Genomic DNA, 19,409 nt, shown 5'->3' with positions numbered 1-19,409 from the left:
GGTGTGGTGGCACATGCCTGTAATCCCAGCTACTCAGGAGGCTGAGGCAGGAGAATCACTTGAACCCGGGAGGTGGAGGTTGCAGTGAGCCGAGATCGCGCCATTGCACTCCAGCCTGGGCAACAAGAGCGAAACAACGTCTCAAAAACAAACAAACAAACAAAAAAACACCAGGTGTGGTGGTGCGTGCTTGTAATCCAAGCTACTTGGGAGGCTGAGGCAGGAGAATCGCTTGAACCGGGAGGCAGAGGTTGCAGTGAACTGAGACTGTGCCATTGCACTCCAGCCCGGGAGACAGTGCGAGACTTCATCTCAAAAAAATAAGGTAGAATTCTAGGAATAGGGAGAAAGACAGCTGTTTAGGCCCCAGAAGCTTTGGACATTTAAGAGGAGAGATAAAGGATGAGAGACGGCCATGTGAGCTTTTTGGTAGTTTGTATGTGGGAAGGAGGAAGAGAGCTGTCCGGACCTCTCTTCAGCTCCCCTCCAAGGATGTGGATGGGTCTCATCCCCAGAATCATGCAGCCTGCATGCATGTGCAGAACTCAGACTGCCGGCCCCTCCTCAGGGGCACCAGTCCCATGCCCCCATTCCAGGCTCTGTCCTCTCTATGGCTCCTGTTCCGTTGTGAGCCTCCTCCTAGCCTACCCTGATGGTTCCTAGCAGCTTGGAGTTCCCGGTCTACTCGATTTCCAAGGAACTTACATATTGGCCCGTACTCAGGCAAAAGCATATCTTTGCAGTTCACTTATGGCCTGTCTGGGCTGTATCTGCCTCTGCTAGGTTAGAAGGGACCCACTGTGGTAGCAGGTGAGGGTGTCTTGTTCCTCACTTTACTGATCTCCACAGCGCACTTTTGTTATCTATTGGCACAGGAGGAAGAAGGGGAAGACTGTACACTCAGTGTCTACAGGCAACTGCACAACTCCCTGGATCCGTCTGAACTGCCTGGGAAACAGGGGCTGCCAGAACCTGGGCGAGTACGGGCCGAGGAACAATTACGGCCAACCAGGCCCTGTGCTGAGGAGAACTGAACCCGCTGGGTGTCTCCTGTCTACCCTCTGCTCCTGCTTCTTAGCTCTCTCCACTGTCCTGCCCCATGAAGGATCCAAGGCCAGTTAACCAGGCAAGACACAAGCCTTGGCTGGGAAACTGTGGTAGAGCTGGGCTGTGGCTCAGGTAATTTTTGCCATTTGGCCAGAGGGAATCAGAGACTACAAGCTGGACAGTCACCCAGGCCCAACCTTCCCCAATGCACGAGTCCTCTCTCTCTCCTTGTCCCTGTCAACCAAGTAGTTGGACCATTCTGGCCCCCAAACGGGGGAAGATAAAGTCCCCACCACACCACAGGAGTCAAAAGTTCTTCTCGGCTCCTTGGTGGGTTGTTTCTGGATCCTAAGACAGCCCCTGTCTGTGTGGTTAATGTTCTGATTTCTCAGTCTCACTATATCCACTTCACTCCTCATTTGCCCAGTGGGCTCAAGTACCCCGTAAGATTTACCAGCCATTAGCGCCATCTAGGGGGCTTTCATTTCTTTCTCCTTGGAGTTCTTTTCCGCAGCCTTTTAAAGCAGAAAGGGGTCTGTGCTGCCTCTAAAGGATTGAGACTACCCTTTAGGTTGAAGTTTGACCTGGCCCCTGGCTGACCAGTCTCCTGGAAGCAGAGCATGCAGATACCCATGCGGATACCCATTGGAATGACATCATCCTTCCCCAACCCCAGCTCTCTCTGCTCACCTTTCAAAGGCACCTGGAGGTGCAAGCCTCATGCATCTCCTTTCCCAAGCACCAGTAATGCTGCTGGCATCGCCTGCTCTCTCTTCATTGTTTCCACCTTGGGAAAATCCCTAGGCTAAGCTGGGCCTGACCCAGCATCCTCTGCCTTCTAGGAAGTGCCCAGCACGGGGGAAAGCAGACCCGAAGTGACTCCCCTTTAGTCACTCCACAAGCAATAGCTCCATGAGAGGCATGGACTATGAGACTACTCCCTCCTGTTCCTCCTCCTCCGTCCCCCATGGAGGAGGCATTGCACTTTACCAAGCTGATGCATTCCTACAGAAGTGGGCCCCGGATTTCTGCAAGTCGACCATCATGATGACTTCGTTGGAGGAGAGGTGATACATACATACCCATTGAGGGCCTCAGGTTTATGTAGTTCAAAATGCAGCAAACCTTTCAGAAAGCCACATAAATAAATTGGTTAGGTTCCTTACACCAGTCATATGGGGAAGTTGAAAAGAATTGTATATTCTTGGCAATGCTTTTTCTGTAGCATTCTTTCAATTCAAAGAAGGGATCCTCTTTCAAAGGCTACCTTTATGAAGCAGACACTATTGCCCTCAGAATGAGAAAACATTAAACTAGCAGTCTCGTAAGCTGTGTTTTTTTCCCCATGGCTTTACTTCCTTGCTGTGTGACCTTGGGTGAGTCATTGCCTTCTTGGAGCCTCAGTTTCCCTGTCTGTAAAATGAGTTCTTTGAAATGGATGATCTCTAAGGGCACCAAATCTGGTATTCTGAGGTTCTCCTGTTCTCACCATCTGTAATAGTATGGGATGATTTTTGCTTTTGGAAGGTATCATCCATGTGGGTTCTTCCCCCCTGCCCTCAATTGTTTTTCGGGGCCTTGTTTTTTAGTTTCCTCATGTTTTAATCTCATGGGGATGAGCTCAGAGAAGCTCCCTGGGCCTGTTTCCCAGTCTGCAAAGTGAAGGGATTAGATTGGATGGTCTTTGAGGCTCTTTGTGGCATCAGCCTTGTCCAGTGCCACACAGTATCTCCTGGCTTTCTAGGAGTCTAGATGTTATGGAAAGTACCCAAGTCTGTGTATCTCCTGTTCCTGTGCATCTCCTATGAATCTCCTGGCAAGAGGAAGACTCAAGACTTCCTCCAGAGGAATTTGTCTTCCCTGCCTTCACTCAGCATGGGAATCAGTGTTCATCCTGCCCTTGTCTGCATCAGATTTGGCAGTGAGGAGGCTTGGGGAGCACCTACCTTACTTTCAGGGACAGGAATCTATTGCTCATACTTCTGTTTCCTAGAGTTGCCAATCTAAAGGCATTGTCATGTGGCCTGCCTTTCCTCTCCACATCCCCACCTCTAATGCTCAAGATGCTATTTCCAGGATCTCTTCCTGCTGCTTCTCCTGGCTCACTGGCCAGAAACTAGCTCACTCAAGGAAGGCTGCGGTCCCTCACTTGCGGCCTCCCTGCCATTCTCCTTCACTGGTTGGCAGCCTTGAGAGTTCAAAGGAAATCAACCTCCATGGTGGTCAACTGAAGGTATAGGAAACTAAGTCTGTGGCTCTTCTCTGCTGATGGAAACAGAAGGGCGCCAAGCCATGCTTAAAAAGATCTCGCCAATAATTCTTGTGTTTGGGTGTTGGAGCCCTGGATTCTGGTGCTATATAGCTCCTGGTGCCAAAGTCTGGATCTTTCCACATTTCAGCAGCACCAACATCTGCTGCTACTCAAAATGTCCTGTGGAAGAGGGACAGCTGTGAAGCCCTTTTGCTGGGGCTGTCATCTTGAAATCTGAGTGCAATAGGATTTGATTGTAACAGTTATTTCAGGATATTTTGTTTCTTTAATCTGCACACTTTCTAGATAGATTTTATTTTTAAATGTCCTCAGCATTGCAGAAAATAACATTGTAATAGCAAGTAAAGGCTGGAGGCTCAGTTTCTCTGGGCTTCAAATGGCTGGCAAGGCTGGCTCTCAAATCCCAAAGTTGGGAGGCATGTTTCTGGAAAGCAACTGAGGTGTGACTGTTTGGACCCAGGCCTCATCGTCAGGGGTCCTGGAGGAAGCCTCCAAGTAGAGGGGAGACCTGTAGTTGAATAGTTGTTTAATCAAGCCAAATAGTCTCACTGCCCCCAGTCAGCAAACCCACTTTTATGACAAGTTTCTTCCATAGCTTGGCTCTTAAATTTTAGTGGCAGGTGTATGGTTGTTGGAGGGTTCCTAGTGAGTTGGGGGACCTGGTAATAGAGCTGCTTGGTTGGAGGGAGTGGAGCTGGCTTAGTACCAGCAGCTGATCTCTTCCACCTGCTGCTGTTTTTTTGCCACTCGGATACTAAACCAGAGAAAGCTGAAGGTGGATAAATAAGCTGCGGCTGTTTTTTTTGTTTTTGGGTGGCAATGAAAAAGTCAGTGTGGATTAAAGGGATCTGCAGTGGGGCCAAGGATGCCACCTCACCCTCAGCTGCAGGCAAGCTTGCACATAAATAACCCCCTCTCATGGGAGTGTTCGGGATGTGGGGGGCGCTATAATGTTCTTGGACTTGTCGTCCTGGGGCAGTTTTAGTTCTTTATATTTAGTGGGTCAGTGCCACTTCCCAATAAAGGAATGGGGACCCAGAGGCTGGGTCCCTCGCTACCTTGTTAGGAGGTTTTGTTACTTCTCTGACAAGATTGCTTTGGAAAGAGCTGCTTTTAGGGATTATGTTTTGAATACCCCGAGTGGGGAACAGGGTTCTCCTCAAAACCTCACAACCAAGATCATAGGAGAAAGGGGCCCTATTTTCCTGCTGCTTCCCAGCTCAGAACATACTGAATGGAATGTATTTTTAAGAGAATAAAGTCTATTTTTTTGTATTTTAAAGATTGAGAGGGCTAAGAAGGTAGCCCTCAAATAAACTGTTATTGCATTATAGGCCCCTTTGTTGGGGGCAGTCTGTTGGTCCACACCTACTTGCTCAGGCAGGTGCTCTGGTCTCACCCCTGCCCCTTGGAGTCTAGGTGCAGCAGCTTCTACATTCCTGCTCCAAGCATGGGACCAAGGAGGCCGGAACCTGTCGCTGGAAACCAGGGCAGAGCAGTGGCTCAGGGCTCCTTGGGTGCATGTGTATCATTGGAGCTGCCTGTCTGCATGTATCCTCTGGCGCGAATGCTCTCTGTTGGCTCTGCAGTACAATATGTAACCAATAAAGCTCCCTCGTTTCCATATATACTCTGTGCGAGTCTGTGATGCGAGTGTTAATGTCATCCCTGTGTATCTGTCTTCTATGCATTGACACAGCTCTAGTATATTTCATTGTATGCTTAGAACTGGGTATTTTACCTAACCAATTACTGATACTGCAAGGACTGGAAACATTAACTGAGGCTTAGAAAAGGACATGCGTAGGACCCACATAACTGGAGTTATAATCAGCAGCTATTTCTTTGCAACATTTAATTTTCAGGCTTGCCCATTGTTGCCAGATCGAGTCATCTCTCTCTCAAGCTGCCTATGCCATCTGTTTAAAAAACAAAAACTCTTAAGGGACCTACCCCGGATTAGATACCTTAGCTAATCCCCATGAAGTAACAATGTTGATGGCAGAACTCAGATTCAAACGCAGGTGTATGCCGAGGTCCATGCCTTTTCATCGGTTCCGCCACTTGCCCTGATCCTGGTGTGCAGATTCTTTCCATGTTGTCACCAATTCTTAAGACTAGGGGGAAAAAGCCTTCTCCATTTTCATCTGGAATTCCAGTCAGACCAACGATATAAATTATGTCCCTTAACTCATACTAAGAATAAAACCACATTTAAGGGGCATTACTTGGATTTGTAGTAACTGCGTTTATCTGCAGGAGCCCCTGGTAAGGAACCAGCATGTAACATGTTTTTATCTTATATGGGCAAAAGGGACTTTGCCGGTAAGGATTCTGGGATGAGGGAGATCATCCTAGATGATCCAGGTGGGCCTTAAAATGTAATCACAGGTATATCCTTTTAAGAGGGAGACAAAGATTTGACTACAGGAGAAGGTAATGTGATGATGGAAGCAGAGATTGGCGTTAGGTGCTCTGCGGATGGAGGTAGGAGCCACAAGCCTTCCCACCCCAGAAGCTGAAAAGAGCAAGGAAATGAACTGATCTTCCCCGCTCTGAGAGCCTCCATAATGAATGCAGCCCTGTAGACCCATTTTAGACTTTAAGCATCCAGGACTTTAGATTTTTTTTTTAAAGAGCCACTAAGTTTGTGGCAATTTGTTAAACCAGTTGTTACCTAAGCCCTTGCTCTTACGTAGTGTGCTTCCCAAAATGTACACCAACACCTTTAGTAGAACTGGGAAGTTTTAGCACATACCCATGGAGGGAATCGGGAATAAAGGCAGAGTCGTCTCCCAAAGGCTCAAACTTTGTTTCAGCTCTTGTGTTTTATCTTGAAAGTTCATCCAAAGTTTCCTAATACCCATGTTCTTGGCACACCACCACACCCCTCCCCAGTGGGGAAGTCTAGTCCCACTGACTAGGAAATCCACTGCTTCTACAGGACCGCCCCCCTACCTTATCTTCTGACTTGATCAAGCCATTTTTCTCTTTTATATAAATATCTTCCTTATTTAAACATGGAGAAAACATATATTACTATTGTCATAGGATAAACTTGGCATTTCCAAAGGAGTAACGCCCCCATCTTGTATGTAACTCCAACCCAAAGGAACAGACGGGCCAATTTTATATGAAGTTTTATTCTCAAAATATATTAAAAAAAAAAACAAAAAACGAAGAGACTAAGATGTTACTTCACAGCACTTGCCTCAGTCTTTATGAAGAACACAATTCCAAACTAATAGACAAAGTTCCTCCCTCTGCTCTAGGTCATTCAAAGGAGGCAACCTCCCTTGTCAAATCAGGAGCTCCAGCAGCCGATCAGGAGCCCAGGTGCCAGGGTGGACTTTCTCAGTGGGATCTAGTATTGCTAGAAGAGCCTTGCTTATACGGCAGAAACAGGCACATGGGCCTCTTCTCTTAGAATGTATCTGTCTCACATGCTTGGGGACTGCTGTGCAGGAACACCTGGTGTGGCCTGGCGAGGCAGCGTATACATGGCCCCCAAAAACTGGTCTGCAATTCTTCCTGCTTCTCGCAGCCCACTCAGCAGAGCACCATGCACTGTGGCTGGGTAGTTACGGATTGTATGTTCTCCCGCAAAGAAGAGTCGTGGAATCGGCTGTTTTAGGGGAAAAAGAAAATTGGCAGGTTGCACATACACCTTTATTCTTGTACTTAAATTACTAAATTCCTGTTGACCTTGTAAAGGCTGACCCCCCAATTACTATCCATCATTCTATCTGAATCTCCCTTATCAGTAGACATTTTCCCAGAATTGACAAGTAGAAATGAAACAATAAAACTCCACCTAGCCCCAGTCCTAAAGTGATGCTTAACGTGTTCTCATCAGTTTAGATACCCAATTCTAGAGCGTCCTTCCCTCAGTACCTTCTGGGAGGGAGCCTCACTACCCTGAAGCACAGGACATTTGGTGATCAGGGACACTTCAGCCTTGCAGCTCAGAGCAGGTCTGGGCTATGACACTGAGGAATTCTTACTGCTCTTGGAGTGGGGTCTGGCATAAGGGTCTAGATAAGGACCCAGGGTTATTTCTCAGGAATGCCTTGGAAGCCCCTAGTAATTGAGACCTTGCAGCAATCCTGTGAGCCATTACAAAATGGAAGTGCAATTAAAAATGGTTTTGTTTTTTAGGGGGAAAACCTGAATAAGGAAAAATGTTATCTGACTTATACTCTGGACTCCTCCATTCTGAATGCAGACTGCCTAGATTTACAAAACCAAATGATGAGAAATCAGAAATGGTGCCACCCTTTTAACTCTGTGCTTGGTTATCTGAAAGGTCCGAAGATAGAATGACTAAAATCTGAAAAAAAAATCAGGGACATCATGAGATCCTGGCCTCTTCCCAAATAAGCCCAGACAGTTTGCCAGTTCTCACCTGTGGGGCACCTGGAATCGAGGGGCCTGGAGTGATGGGCTGAGCCATTAAATCATAGTCATTTCCAGATGATCCTGCAGCAACATAGGAATAAGAGCCCCGGGCCCAGGGATCAGCACGCCAACGAGACACCACAGTTTCCTTGGGCTAAAAGAAAAACCAGGAGCAAAAGTCATTACGATATACCAAGGACAAATCAATCCTTGAAAGGTGGAAAAGCAGTGGTGGGTGGAGATATAAGTGAGAGAAAGAGGGGCAACAGATGTGAGAGCCAGTGATCAAGTGATGAATGCTCTGCTTTAAAATAGACGTGGACAAAAGGACTTCAGACAGGAAGGATGCCTCCATGTTGCCTTCCTGTCTATGAATCCAGAGATCTACACAGGGTTTGGCCTTTATTCTCTTTTATAAATTCACAATATGCTTCCCTTCAAAGGAATCCTAAGGGGTTAAAGTATTTCAAAGAACAGGAAAAAGTACCAAGAGGTTCTCTGAAAACTTCCCAGAGATACTCACTGGAGTTTGGCCATTTTGTCTAAAATGTCAGGGGTATGGTGTGACTCTAAAGCCAGAGGAGAAATGTAGCTAACGGCCTTCAGATTCCCCAGCTCTTGTTCTGGGGGGCTTTTCTGAACCCCATGCTTAGGCCATGAACTCCAAAAATTAATATTCATGTAAAGGCACACACCTCAATTCTAGCTTAAACTGTCCTGACCAAGAACATGCTGCAAATACATTAAACCTTGGTTGAGTTTGAACCCTAGATCCCTGCTTACCTCACCTATCTACTTACCTGGGGTACTGCACTGCTACCAAAAATCCCTTTGAGAATGGCCAGGCATCGGCCAACAATCACATCGTCACTTATGTTTTCCATGATACCAGCCGCTTCTCCTGCCACTAGTGCCAGCAGTATTGGAGCTGGGGAAACAGAAAGGATAATTCTAGGGTTTTCCTACATACTTTCTTCAAAATGTCCTTATCAGGCCCCACCTTATTCCTGGTGCTCTGAAATCTGATGACAAGACACACGCAGCACCAATGAAATGCAAAGAGACAAATTATGTTTCTGAAACAGCCTATGGAACTGTAGTCGCCAGAAACCAACCACTGGGAGCTGGCAGACTACAGAGTGAAGTAAGATTCACAGGCACCTCACTGCTTCTAACTTGACAAAATACTGCAGTTCCGAAGATATAATTTCAGATCTTGCTAATAAAAGGGAATTATTAAGCATCCCTTTACTTTGGCACAGAATTCTTAACCTTGACTACCTTAGATAGCTCCATGACAATGGCTACCTCCCTTTCAGCCATCCCAGGCCCCTCCAAGCCCAGGACTGTCTTCAGTCACCCATCTGGTGAGTAGTTATGCAACAGATATAGGTGGTAAGCACACTACTAGAAGAGGGGGATAAAAAAGATGTAAACTATATACTCCAATAGAGCAACAGATGCAAAATTACACAGATAATTATTAACTGTGATAAAAGCTATGAAGAAAAAGTAGGCTATAGGGAAAAGCATACGGGGTAAATTTAATTTACATTTGGTGCAGTGGAGATGTGTGTGTCCCGGAAGTCTCTGAAATACTGACATTTATGTCAAGACCTGAATGCTGAATAAGACAGGCTGTGAAGGAAGTGGGGTCGAGAGGGTGGGGGGAGAAGCAGCCCCCCCCAGGCCTAGACCACAGTACATGTAGAGGCTCTGAAGCAGAAAACAGCATGGTGTCTTCCAGGATGTGAGAACAGCGAAATATGCTGTTCTGGGGATGGACAAGGAAGTAGAGATGAGTTAGATAATGAAGAACCTTAGCATGGGCCAAGATAAGGAGTTTGAACATTTTCTTTCAGCAGCAGAAAGTCGCTAAAAGGGCCGGGCGCGGTGGCTCAAGCCTGTAATCCCAGCACTTTGGGAGGCCGAGACGGGCGGATCACGAGGTCAGGAGATCGAGACCATCCTGGCTAACACGGTGAAACCCCGTCTCTACTAAAAAATACAAAAAACTAGCCGGGCGAGGTGGCGGCTGCCTGTAGTCCCAGCTACTCCGGAGGCTGAGGCAGGAGAATGGCGTGAACCCGGGAGGCGGAGCTTGCAGTGAGCTGAGATCCGGCCACTGCACTCCAGCCTGGGCGACAGAGCGAGACTCCGTCTCAAAAAAAAAAAAAAAAAAAGAAAGTCGCTAAAAGAAGCAGGAATAGCAGTAGTAGCTATTGGTAACTGTCCAGGCAGTAGGTAAGAATGGCTTGGACTGGGAGGTAGGCAATAGAAAAAAGTAAATAGGTTTGCAAGACATTATAAGGCTGGCACTGACAGGACTTGACAGCCTGGATGGGGAAAAGACACGCTGCTGCTGTCAGAAAGCAATGTGCTCAGGGAGCCAAGTTCCCCCTCTGTGAAGTTAGAGGCGCTGGGGTGTGAAAGACCATTCACCACTGGGTAATGAGGAGTAATGGAAAGAACTGGGGATGGGGGGGAAGCCGGTTAGCTGATGTGTCTGCAGTGACAAGGCCAATGTCTTCTTTTTACAGCCTTTTCTGGGAATGAGGTGGTGTACAAATATACTTTAAGTCTACATAGAGTTAAGTCCAATTACAGAAGAAAATAACTGAACAGGAGGTAGGAATTTCTTAAATACATTGTAAGGGAAGCAAGCAAAGAATTGGGGCAAGTCAGTCTGAGAATGAAGAACACAAGCTTCCCCTGGTAGGAAGCCTCCCTGGGCCTGTCCCTCCAGTCTGAGTGGACCTCCAGTAACCTGGGCGTTCAGCCCGTCATGCCACCTACTGCCCTGTCCTAAGGCTGCTTCCCCGCTTACTGTATCCCCACTAAGTTGGGAGCTCCTTGAAGGCAGGTATTTTTACACCCCAGTACCTAGAAGATATTTCAGGAATTGTTTGTTGAGTTAATAAAGAGAGAAATTAAGGCATATATATTGAGAAAACCCAAAATATTTCAAATTCTATATTCCTGTGAGGATATGGAAAAGATTAAAATTAGAAGGCATTTACCTTTATAGAGGTTCCAGAAGAGGAAGAGCTCACCCCTGCTGGCAGTCGTACTGCCAACATGCCCGAACAAATTGACACTTGGATCCCAGAACACCCGGTCAAAACACAACACCACCTACCGTAAGAAAGAAGCACATGAGCTAGTGACAGGAGCCAAATAATACTGGCTTCAAGAGACTTCCTTGAAGTCTCTTCTAATCTGCGTTCAAAATAAGCCCAGAAATTCTTATTATTTAGGATGACATTTACGATCCTCTGTTTATAGGCTTGAGTTTGTGAAATGACCCCATAAGAATAAGTCCGTATGAACAGACACTTGATGACAGACTTAGACACTGAAGAGAATCAACTGACATGCCTCAGCCCTGATGTCACAATTGAGAGCATAGCCAAATGCCCAAAAACGCAAGGCCCCCTCCTCACCAAGTAAATGACTAAGACTGCTATTTGTACATTAGATCTGTAGACGGAAGTGTCTAAGGCAAGCTACCTTGTTAAGGTTGCCAAATCCCATCCTTTGGACCGCAGATGTTTTCCACTCAGGGAGAGGTGGCACAAACTGAACAGCTGGTGGCTGCTGCTTCAGCACACCCAGGGGAAGGGTACAGAGAACTGCATCGCATTTATAAATAAAGGTTTGACTCGTGGAGCGGGTATTCACAGCTATCACTTCACATCCTGCAGAGGTTGGGTGGGAAAAGACTAGTGGTGATGAATATGGCACTGATAAGGACACTGAACATTTAGTGTACAACAGATGGACATCCATCTCTCAGTTCTCATTTTTCTATTTTCATTACCTTCATGTTTCACATAAGAAAACTGAGGTAGAGGTGAAATAACACATCTAAGGCCACACAGGTAATAAGTGCCAGGATTCAAACCCTTGTAGTCAACTTCAGAATCCTTGATTGTCATCCCCACACTACCCTCCTGATACACTGGTGATCTAGACTAATGAAAGGACCTTACCATTTACTCAAGTTAAGTACATTTAGACCAAAAATAAAGAGTAAAATGCTCATCCCAACAGAACCAATGTCTTCTGACTGTGGTTAGTTGCTCACTATCAACCAACAGAAGAATGCTACAAGAAGGCTGTGATGCAGATCTGGAGGATGCAGCCTAAAACTGCGGAGCGTGCTATGCTTGAGAATGTACAGTCATCCTCAGCTTGTCAGAGTATGAATGAGCTCAAAGCTGACCTCAGAGAGGGTACTGAAATTATGTTAACATCATTTTCCTCATTTATTTTTTAATGAATGTCTGTTTATATACCATATTTATATAGAGATATATATATCTCTCTCTCTCTCTCAAAATAAATATGAAAGCTTAGTACATGCTCATTTTCTGTGGCTGCAGAACTAGAGAAAACGGCACAACATCTATTCTCACTGTTCTCCGTCTGCCTGCAAAAGGCTCAAGGCTGCAGATCTTCTCAGCACTGTCAACTAGAAGCTGCCTCTGATGGGAAAGTTAAATGGAAAACTGTTTCACTGATTGTTAGAAAAAACCAAAACATCTGTGGTGATCTCAGTAACTCTAAGGACATGGGCAGCATGGGGTAAGATTGATGGCTATGTCTCCATTTCTCATGCCTACACAGTCACACATGGGTTCTCGGAGAGGGAGATGACTAGCTATCTTGAGGAGTTCAAAACGCAACAGTTGCCTGCACTTTACATTAAATGTAGTCTGAAAGCAGCAATAATAATGAGTATTGAGCCTATCCCCATAGCAAGCACAGGGAAACTATCTCTGAAGAAGCCAACTTATTAGCAGGACTGCTCCAGAACTAGGAACCAAACGTAAGCGAATTAGCCCAGCTGAATAGAAAAGGCCAAAATGAATCCAACGACCAAAATGCGGATGGTGAAATAAAAGGGGTGGGTCCTACTGGAGCCCAGGCGCCAAAATCCTGGTATTTATGAATATACTTAACAAAATTGGATCCAAACTCACTGGCTCACCAAAATGGAAAACTTCTTGAGCACTGACATAGTGCTCAAAGGAAATGCTCACTGGGGCATTGCAGATTTCAGATTTTCAGATTAGGGATGCTCAACCAATAATATCCAACTAGCTCAAGTTGGAAACTCTAAAACTTGCTTCAGTTTCCCAGTTTATAAAATGATAAAGTTAGAACCAAAGACTCTATAGGCTCGACTGTCTGTAAATGCCAGTTTTTACCTATGGTGTCATAGTTTAAACACTCTATCAGGAAATGTACCTGATACCTAACAAAAGATCAGTCCTGTTTCAGGAGAGTTCTCTCTTACCTTTTGTAAAGCAGTGACATACCTGAAGCCGTGTAGCGAACTTGTCGCACTGCTGTATTCAGTTTAATGTCTAGGCCTTCTGCTAAAGCCACAGGCACACATGAGTAGCCATTCCTTACTGTCAGGTGGCTGCCAGTGAACTCAAAGTCATCATCCTAAAGAGGAGAGAAAAGAACATGTTTCCAACCTTTTCTTAATCTGTGTCATTTGCACCTAGTTCTATACAACAATGAAAACACAAGCTTGTGGAAACAGTCAATATTTTAAGGCAAACTAAATAACAAACCACTCAGTATTTAGTTACAGTTATCAAAGGAAACTGAAGAAAGAAGAGAAAACACCAAAATGTCCCTAAATCTTTGGGCAGTGAGATTAGGGAAGTTTCTTTCTTCCCTGGATTTTTTTTTTTTCCCTGATACAGAGTCTTGCTTTGTCATCCAGGCTGGAGTGCAGTGGCATGATCTCGGCTCACTGCAACCTCAGACTCCTGGGTTCAAGTGATTCTCTTGCCGCAGCTTCCTAAGTAGTTGCTGGGATTACAGGCATGCGCCACCACACCCAGCTAGTTTTTGTATTTTTAGTGAAGACAGGGTTTCACCACGTTGGCTAGGCTGGTCTCAAACTCCTGACCCACCCACCTCAGCCTCCTAAAGTGCTGGGATTACAGGCATAAGCCACCACGCTTGGCCTTCTCTGGATAGTTTTTATCATCCCAGTGCAATACCACTAAGTCCGGATCTCCTATGGTGGTTAGGGTAGGGAGGTGGTAGGGAGAATGATAATCTAGGAAATTCAGATGATTAAACATCAAGTGTATTTATCTGGCTTTTGAATACATTACAGACTCGAAGGATATCAGGGTCACAGTCCTGATTACATTTTCTTTTACCTGAGAGCAAAATCCGTTTTTATTCTTTAAATTTACAGGTTTTAAGTTGAGGAAGATTTCCAAAACTAAGTCAGTCAAACTAGATGTAGGTAATCTAGGATCATAAAGAGTGGCCCAAGGCAGTCCACACAGTAAAAAAAAGTCAGGATTTGACCTGATTTAAAGATCCCCAAAATGATCTTACTTCTCTGAATTTACTGAAAATTTTTCTGTACAACATTTTTTTTTTTGGTAAGCTAGTAAGGATTTCTAATTTCATGAAATTCTTGGGGAAATTAGATCAAAATGCTGGGCTGGCAGCAATACTCTAGTTGAAATCACTCATTTAAAATTTTATACTATTACAAATAGACACAATATTGAAACATCAAATGATAAATCAATGAATACAAGGGCCTAATTTAGTATTTACATGAAAAATCATAAAGGAACTGGTAGTTCCGTAAGACTTTACCTCTAACAAGTTCAACTCTTCAAATACTAAAAATATCAGATTATTTATAAAGATTAAGAAGTCAAAATAATTTTTTTTTTTTTTCCCGAGATGGAGTTTTTCTCTTGTTGCTCAGGCTGGAATGCAATGGCACGATCTTGGCTCACTACAACCTCCGCCTTCCGGGTTCAAGCAATTCTTCTGCCTCAGTCTCCCAAGTAGCTGGGACTACACCACGCTGGGCTAATTTTGTATTTTTAGTAGAGATGGGGTTTCACCATGTTGGCCAGGCTGGTCTCGAACTCCTGACCTCCGGTGATCCGCCCGCCTTGGCCTCCCAAAGTGCTGGGATTACAGGCATGAGCCACCACGCCCGGCCTGTCAAAATAATTTTTATTAGGAAAATGTAAAATGTAAATTAAAATATATAAGTAAAAATTTAATAATTTACTTCCATACTGGTTTTTTTCCTTTTTTTTTTTTGAGATGGAGTCTTGCTCTGTTGCCCAGGCTGGAGTGCAATGGCATGATCTCCGCTTACTGCAGCCTCTACCTCCTGGGTTCAAGCAATTCTCATGCCTCAGCCTCCCAAGTAGCTGGGATTACAGGTGACTGCCACCATGCCTGGCTAATTTTTGTATTTTTAGTAGAGACAGGGCCAGGCTGGTCTTGAACTCCTGACCTCAATTGATCCGCCCGCCTTGGCCTCCCAAGGTGTTGGGTTTAAAAAGGTGTGAGCCACCGTACCCAGCCTATACTGCCTTAAGTCTGGTTAAAGTCTCAGATTTAGAGATTGGTTCAAGAAGCCCTGTGATTTCTCACTTGAAGAGTAAATCACACTGAAATTCAAGAAAAGATGGCATAGCCCTGCCCACTGAGAACTATAAAACATCACTGACATAAATGAAAGAAAACCATTTTTGCAGAAGTACACTGTATTTAAGGATAAGAATACTCAGTATTGTTAAGATGGCAATTCACCCTAAATTGATCTAGAAATTTAATGCACTCCTCATCAAAATCCCAGAAAGTGATTTTCATAGAAATTGACAAGTTGAACTGTTATGAAAATATGTACTTTAAAATAGCCAAAACAATAAAAAATGAACAAAGTTGGAGAGCTTGCAAGACAGTATGATAGTGGCATACAGATAGACATATAAATTAACAGAAAAGACAACCTTAAATACTCATGCTTACATGCCAATTAATTTTCAACAAAGGCGCCAAGACAAATGAAGAAAAGGATGTTGCTGGAATAATAATTACATAACTATATGGAAAAACATGAACCCTTCACTTACCTTTCCTTATACACAAAAATTAACTCAAAATGGAGTATAGACCTAAACGTAAGAGCTAAACCCATACAATTTCTGCAAGAGAACACAGGATAAAATCTTTGTACCTCACGTAAGACAAAGATTTTTTTCAGGATACAGAAAGAACATAGTTTAAAAGAAAAAGTTTATAAATAGGAATGGGAGTCCAAGACTGGAAGATTACTTTAGCCCAGGAGGTCAAGGCTGCAAGGGAGACACGATCACACCACTCCAGCCTGAGCAACAAAGCAAGACCTTATCTCAAAAGAAAAAAATTGAAGTAAAAACTTTTACTCTGAGATAGATTTACAAAATTAAAGACAAGCCACAGATGAGAAGGAAATAAATACTTGCAAAACATAAATCTGAAAAAGGACTTCTGCCTAGAATTTAAAGAACATAATAAACTTCAAACTCATCAACAAGCAGACAATCAGACTTTTTTAATAGGCAAAAGATCTGAGCAGACATTTACTCAAAGATGACACATGAATGGCTCATAAGCTCAGGAAGAGATGCTCTACATTACTAGTCATCAGAGAAATGCAAATACTACCATACCTATTAGAATGGCTGACATTTTAAAAACTGGCATTACCAAGATTGGTGAGAATTTGGAGAAAATGGAATTTTCATACATTGTTGGCAGGAAGGCAATTTGGAAAATATTTTGGAAGCTGATTTATAAAGTTAAAAATCCACTTTCCACAGTACCCAGTGATTCCATTCATATTTACTCAAGAGAAAGACATGAACATTCTTAAGCAGCTTCGTTCATTAGAAGTCAAAAAAGGGAAACAACCCAAAAGCCCATTCAGGCGCCAGTGAAAGGATAAGCGACCTGGGGTGCATCCACACAGTGGAATTCTAATAAATAATAAAAAGGAACAAACAACTGATAGAGGCAAAAAAGATGAATCTCAAAAACTTCATGCACATCTCAAAAATACTAAGTGAAATACATCACACACAAAAAGCTATGTACTGTATGATTCACTTTATATGAAACTGTAGAATAAACAAAATTACAGTGATAAAGCAAATCCGTGGTTGTCCAGGGCCAGGAGCCAGAGCACGGGGGATTAACTACAAAGGAGCAGGAGAAAACGTTTCAGGATGATGGGAATGTTCTATATCCTGATTGTATGGGGGCTTATGACTGAAATCTGGCAAATCAATAAACTGTTCACTTAAAAATAGGTGAATTTCACTGTATTTAAATGATGTCTCTTACTAAAGCTGTTTAAAAACACACATACAAAATTAACTGTTTCTCTTACAATCTCTCTCAAAGACATGTGCAACAAAAAAAAACAATAAGGGAAACTTACCTGATCCCAATGCTTAAGGGAGAGAGTTGAGAGAGGTGTGGCATTAGCAAATTCGAGATTTGCAAAATGCCAGTCAAGTATTTGTCTGTCTCTTGATGAGAGATACACATCACTGCAAAAGAACAAAGGAGTACAGGATTATTAAAGGATATCACTAGTTCTCTCAGTGTGATGTAGGTGATCTCAGTAACTGTGGCGGAATCTAAGCCAGGGCTGTGCCTTATATGAAGAAATTACAAATCAAAAAGTAGCATCTTATCTGTCTTATTAACCTCTTTATCTCTGATGTCTAGAGCAGTGCCAAGCTCACTATGTAAAGCAAATTACCTGTAGGCCTCATTTGTCTGGGGGAAAAAAAAAAAAAGAATTCTTCATATGAAATTACCTTATATCATAAAAGCTTATTAGTTGTAAAAAAAAAAAAAAGTCTTATATTTTACACACAGCATAGATTCTATAGAAAGGATGGGCAGGCTGGACGCGGTGGCGCATGCCTGTAATCCCAGCACTTTGGGAGGTCGAGGCAGGTGCATCACCTAAGGTCAGGAGTTTGAGACCAGCCTGGCCAACAGGTGAAATGCCATCTAAAAATACAAAAATTAGCTGGGCACGATGGCGGCACCTGTAATCCCAGCTACTCAGGAGGCTGAGGCAAGAGAATCGCTTGAACCCAGGAGGTGGAGGTTGCAGTGAGCTGAGATCACATCACTGCACTCCAGCCTGGGCGACAAGAGCGAGACTCCATCTCAAAAAAAGAAAGGATGGGCAGCATCCTTGAATACAGAACAAAACAGATTTACGTGGAGGCTGGATGCAAGTGAAAACATTTCACCAGCATTCACTGTCAAAAACCCAGTGGAAATAAAAGTATAATACCCCCCTAGTTCCCCAAATTATGGAAGTATAAAGCAACAGCACCTTCTACCCCCTCAAAAAAGATAATTTCCATCTATTGCATCTTTATCCAAATATCAGATCTTATGGAGAAAGGCTCTCTCTTTAGAAACAATCTGTTTAGGTATCTAGGACACATTAAAATATAGGAGCAGGGGATTTAGAAACCTCACAAGTAGTCACACATTAATTTATTTGACAATTTAAACCACTCACTGAACATAAATAAAAGCTCACTATGATTTGCAATTTTCCTTCTAAATCAAACTGAAAGAACAGTAAAAGCTATCCCTCTGAACTTTTGTGTTTGTTTTCCTTACCTTGGGGGATTCGCTTCTAATTCTTGAAGTTTTTCTTCTAGCTTTCCTTGTGTTTCAGCTAATTCATCATATTCCTGATAAAAATTAAGTGAATCTGAGTTATCCTCAAGGGTCAGATATCCACCCAGTTTCTTTATACCACAAAATATAAGGTCTGGATCATATTTCCTCTTCAGATCACGTATAGGAAGTGTGGCTCAATTTTAGGCTGGGGTTAGATAGAGCTCAGAGATTTTTGTTTTTGGAGACAAGTTACAATTGGGGGCCTGGAATATTAGGGGGAGGCAGGGCGCACACAGGAGAAAATAATAGAAGAAACATATTAGTGTGCTACAAAGTGGGGATGAAAAATCATAGCAAGTACCATTTCATAAGCATGCCATGTCCCTGGCACTGGGTAAGCATTTTATACATAATTTTATTTAAGCTTCACAATTACCCTACAAGGTAGGTGTTAAGACCATGTTACAGATGAGGCAATTAAGGAGTCCAAGGTTACATGGCTCGAGACTCCAAGTTAGGGATTTGAATCAGACAGTTTGACCCCAAATGACTCTGAAGTCCATGTTTAATACTCTTACTCTAAACTGTTACGGCTAAACTGAGATTTAAGATAAAATGATGAGATTATTAAGACAGGATAAGAATTCTGCAGGACAAGCAGGTCTTAAACCAAATTAACCCATTAAATCCCCATGGCTCATTATGTACCAAATCGTCTTCATTGCACTGAAGGCACTTGTGATTGGCTAGTAGCTCTCTTTTCCAAAATTCCCCAGATCTGTGCTATTTCTTAGGATTCCAAGTAAAACCAGTTAGGCCTGTATGTATACCACACCTTGCATAGGGCGGTCAGATCCCTGTGTTTGCTTTTCACTAAGAACTCAGCAGTAATATCTCTGGGTGGCTTTACTTCAGATGCTTCTTTGTATTGCTGATGGAGTTCTTTAATTTTCTCTTTCAAATTTACCATCTAAGAAGGAAAAGCACAAATTTATCACTCCAGATAGTAATGTAGTTTATGTCTGTATCACATGTACCCTTTTTTGGCTCCTCAAAACTGCTATCACAACAAAACAGGGCTACAGTGCAAGGTCCTTAGAATTCTTTTTTTTTTTTTTGAGACGGAGTCTCGCTCTGTCACCCAGGCTGGAGTGCAGTGGCCGGATCTCAGCTCACTGCAAGCTCTGCCTCCCGGGTT

General features: G+C 43.6%; 2 protein-coding genes across 2 annotated transcripts in view; one reads left to right on the top strand and one right to left on the bottom strand.

The window, feature by feature from the left end:
• Positions 1-1,821, top strand: part of LUZP1 (leucine zipper protein 1) — a 105,595-nt gene extending 103,774 nt beyond the window's left edge. Inside the window, exon 5 of the mRNA XM_011945551.1 lies at positions 876-1,821. Coding sequence (XP_011800941.1) covers positions 876-1,034 — 159 coding nt within the window. The 3' untranslated portion in view covers positions 1,035-1,821. The remainder of the gene's footprint in view (positions 1-875) is intronic.
• A 4,620-nt stretch (positions 1,822-6,441) lies between these two features.
• KDM1A (lysine (K)-specific demethylase 1A) overlaps positions 6,442-19,409 on the bottom strand; it is a 73,609-nt gene continuing 60,641 nt past the window's right edge. Inside the window, exons 11-19 of the mRNA XM_011945550.1 lie at positions 19,047-19,181; positions 18,209-18,282; positions 16,995-17,106; positions 13,042-13,174; positions 11,228-11,415; positions 10,738-10,852; positions 8,518-8,645; positions 7,725-7,871; positions 6,442-6,944 (exon numbers count right to left, since the gene is read on the bottom strand). Coding sequence (XP_011800940.1) covers positions 6,759-6,944; positions 7,725-7,871; positions 8,518-8,645; positions 10,738-10,852; positions 11,228-11,415; positions 13,042-13,174; positions 16,995-17,106; positions 18,209-18,282; positions 19,047-19,181 — 1,218 coding nt within the window. The 3' untranslated portion in view covers positions 6,442-6,758. The remainder of the gene's footprint in view (positions 6,945-7,724; positions 7,872-8,517; positions 8,646-10,737; positions 10,853-11,227; positions 11,416-13,041; positions 13,175-16,994; positions 17,107-18,208; positions 18,283-19,046; positions 19,182-19,409) is intronic.

Source organism: Colobus angolensis, unplaced genomic scaffold, assembly GCF_000951035.1.
Source record: "Colobus angolensis palliatus isolate OR3802 unplaced genomic scaffold, Cang.pa_1.0 Scaffold240, whole genome shotgun sequence".
NCBI lineage: Eukaryota > Metazoa > Chordata > Mammalia > Primates > Cercopithecidae > Colobus > Colobus angolensis.
Note: the sequence above shows the minus strand (reverse complement) of the source record. Positions and strands in the feature narration are given on the sequence as shown.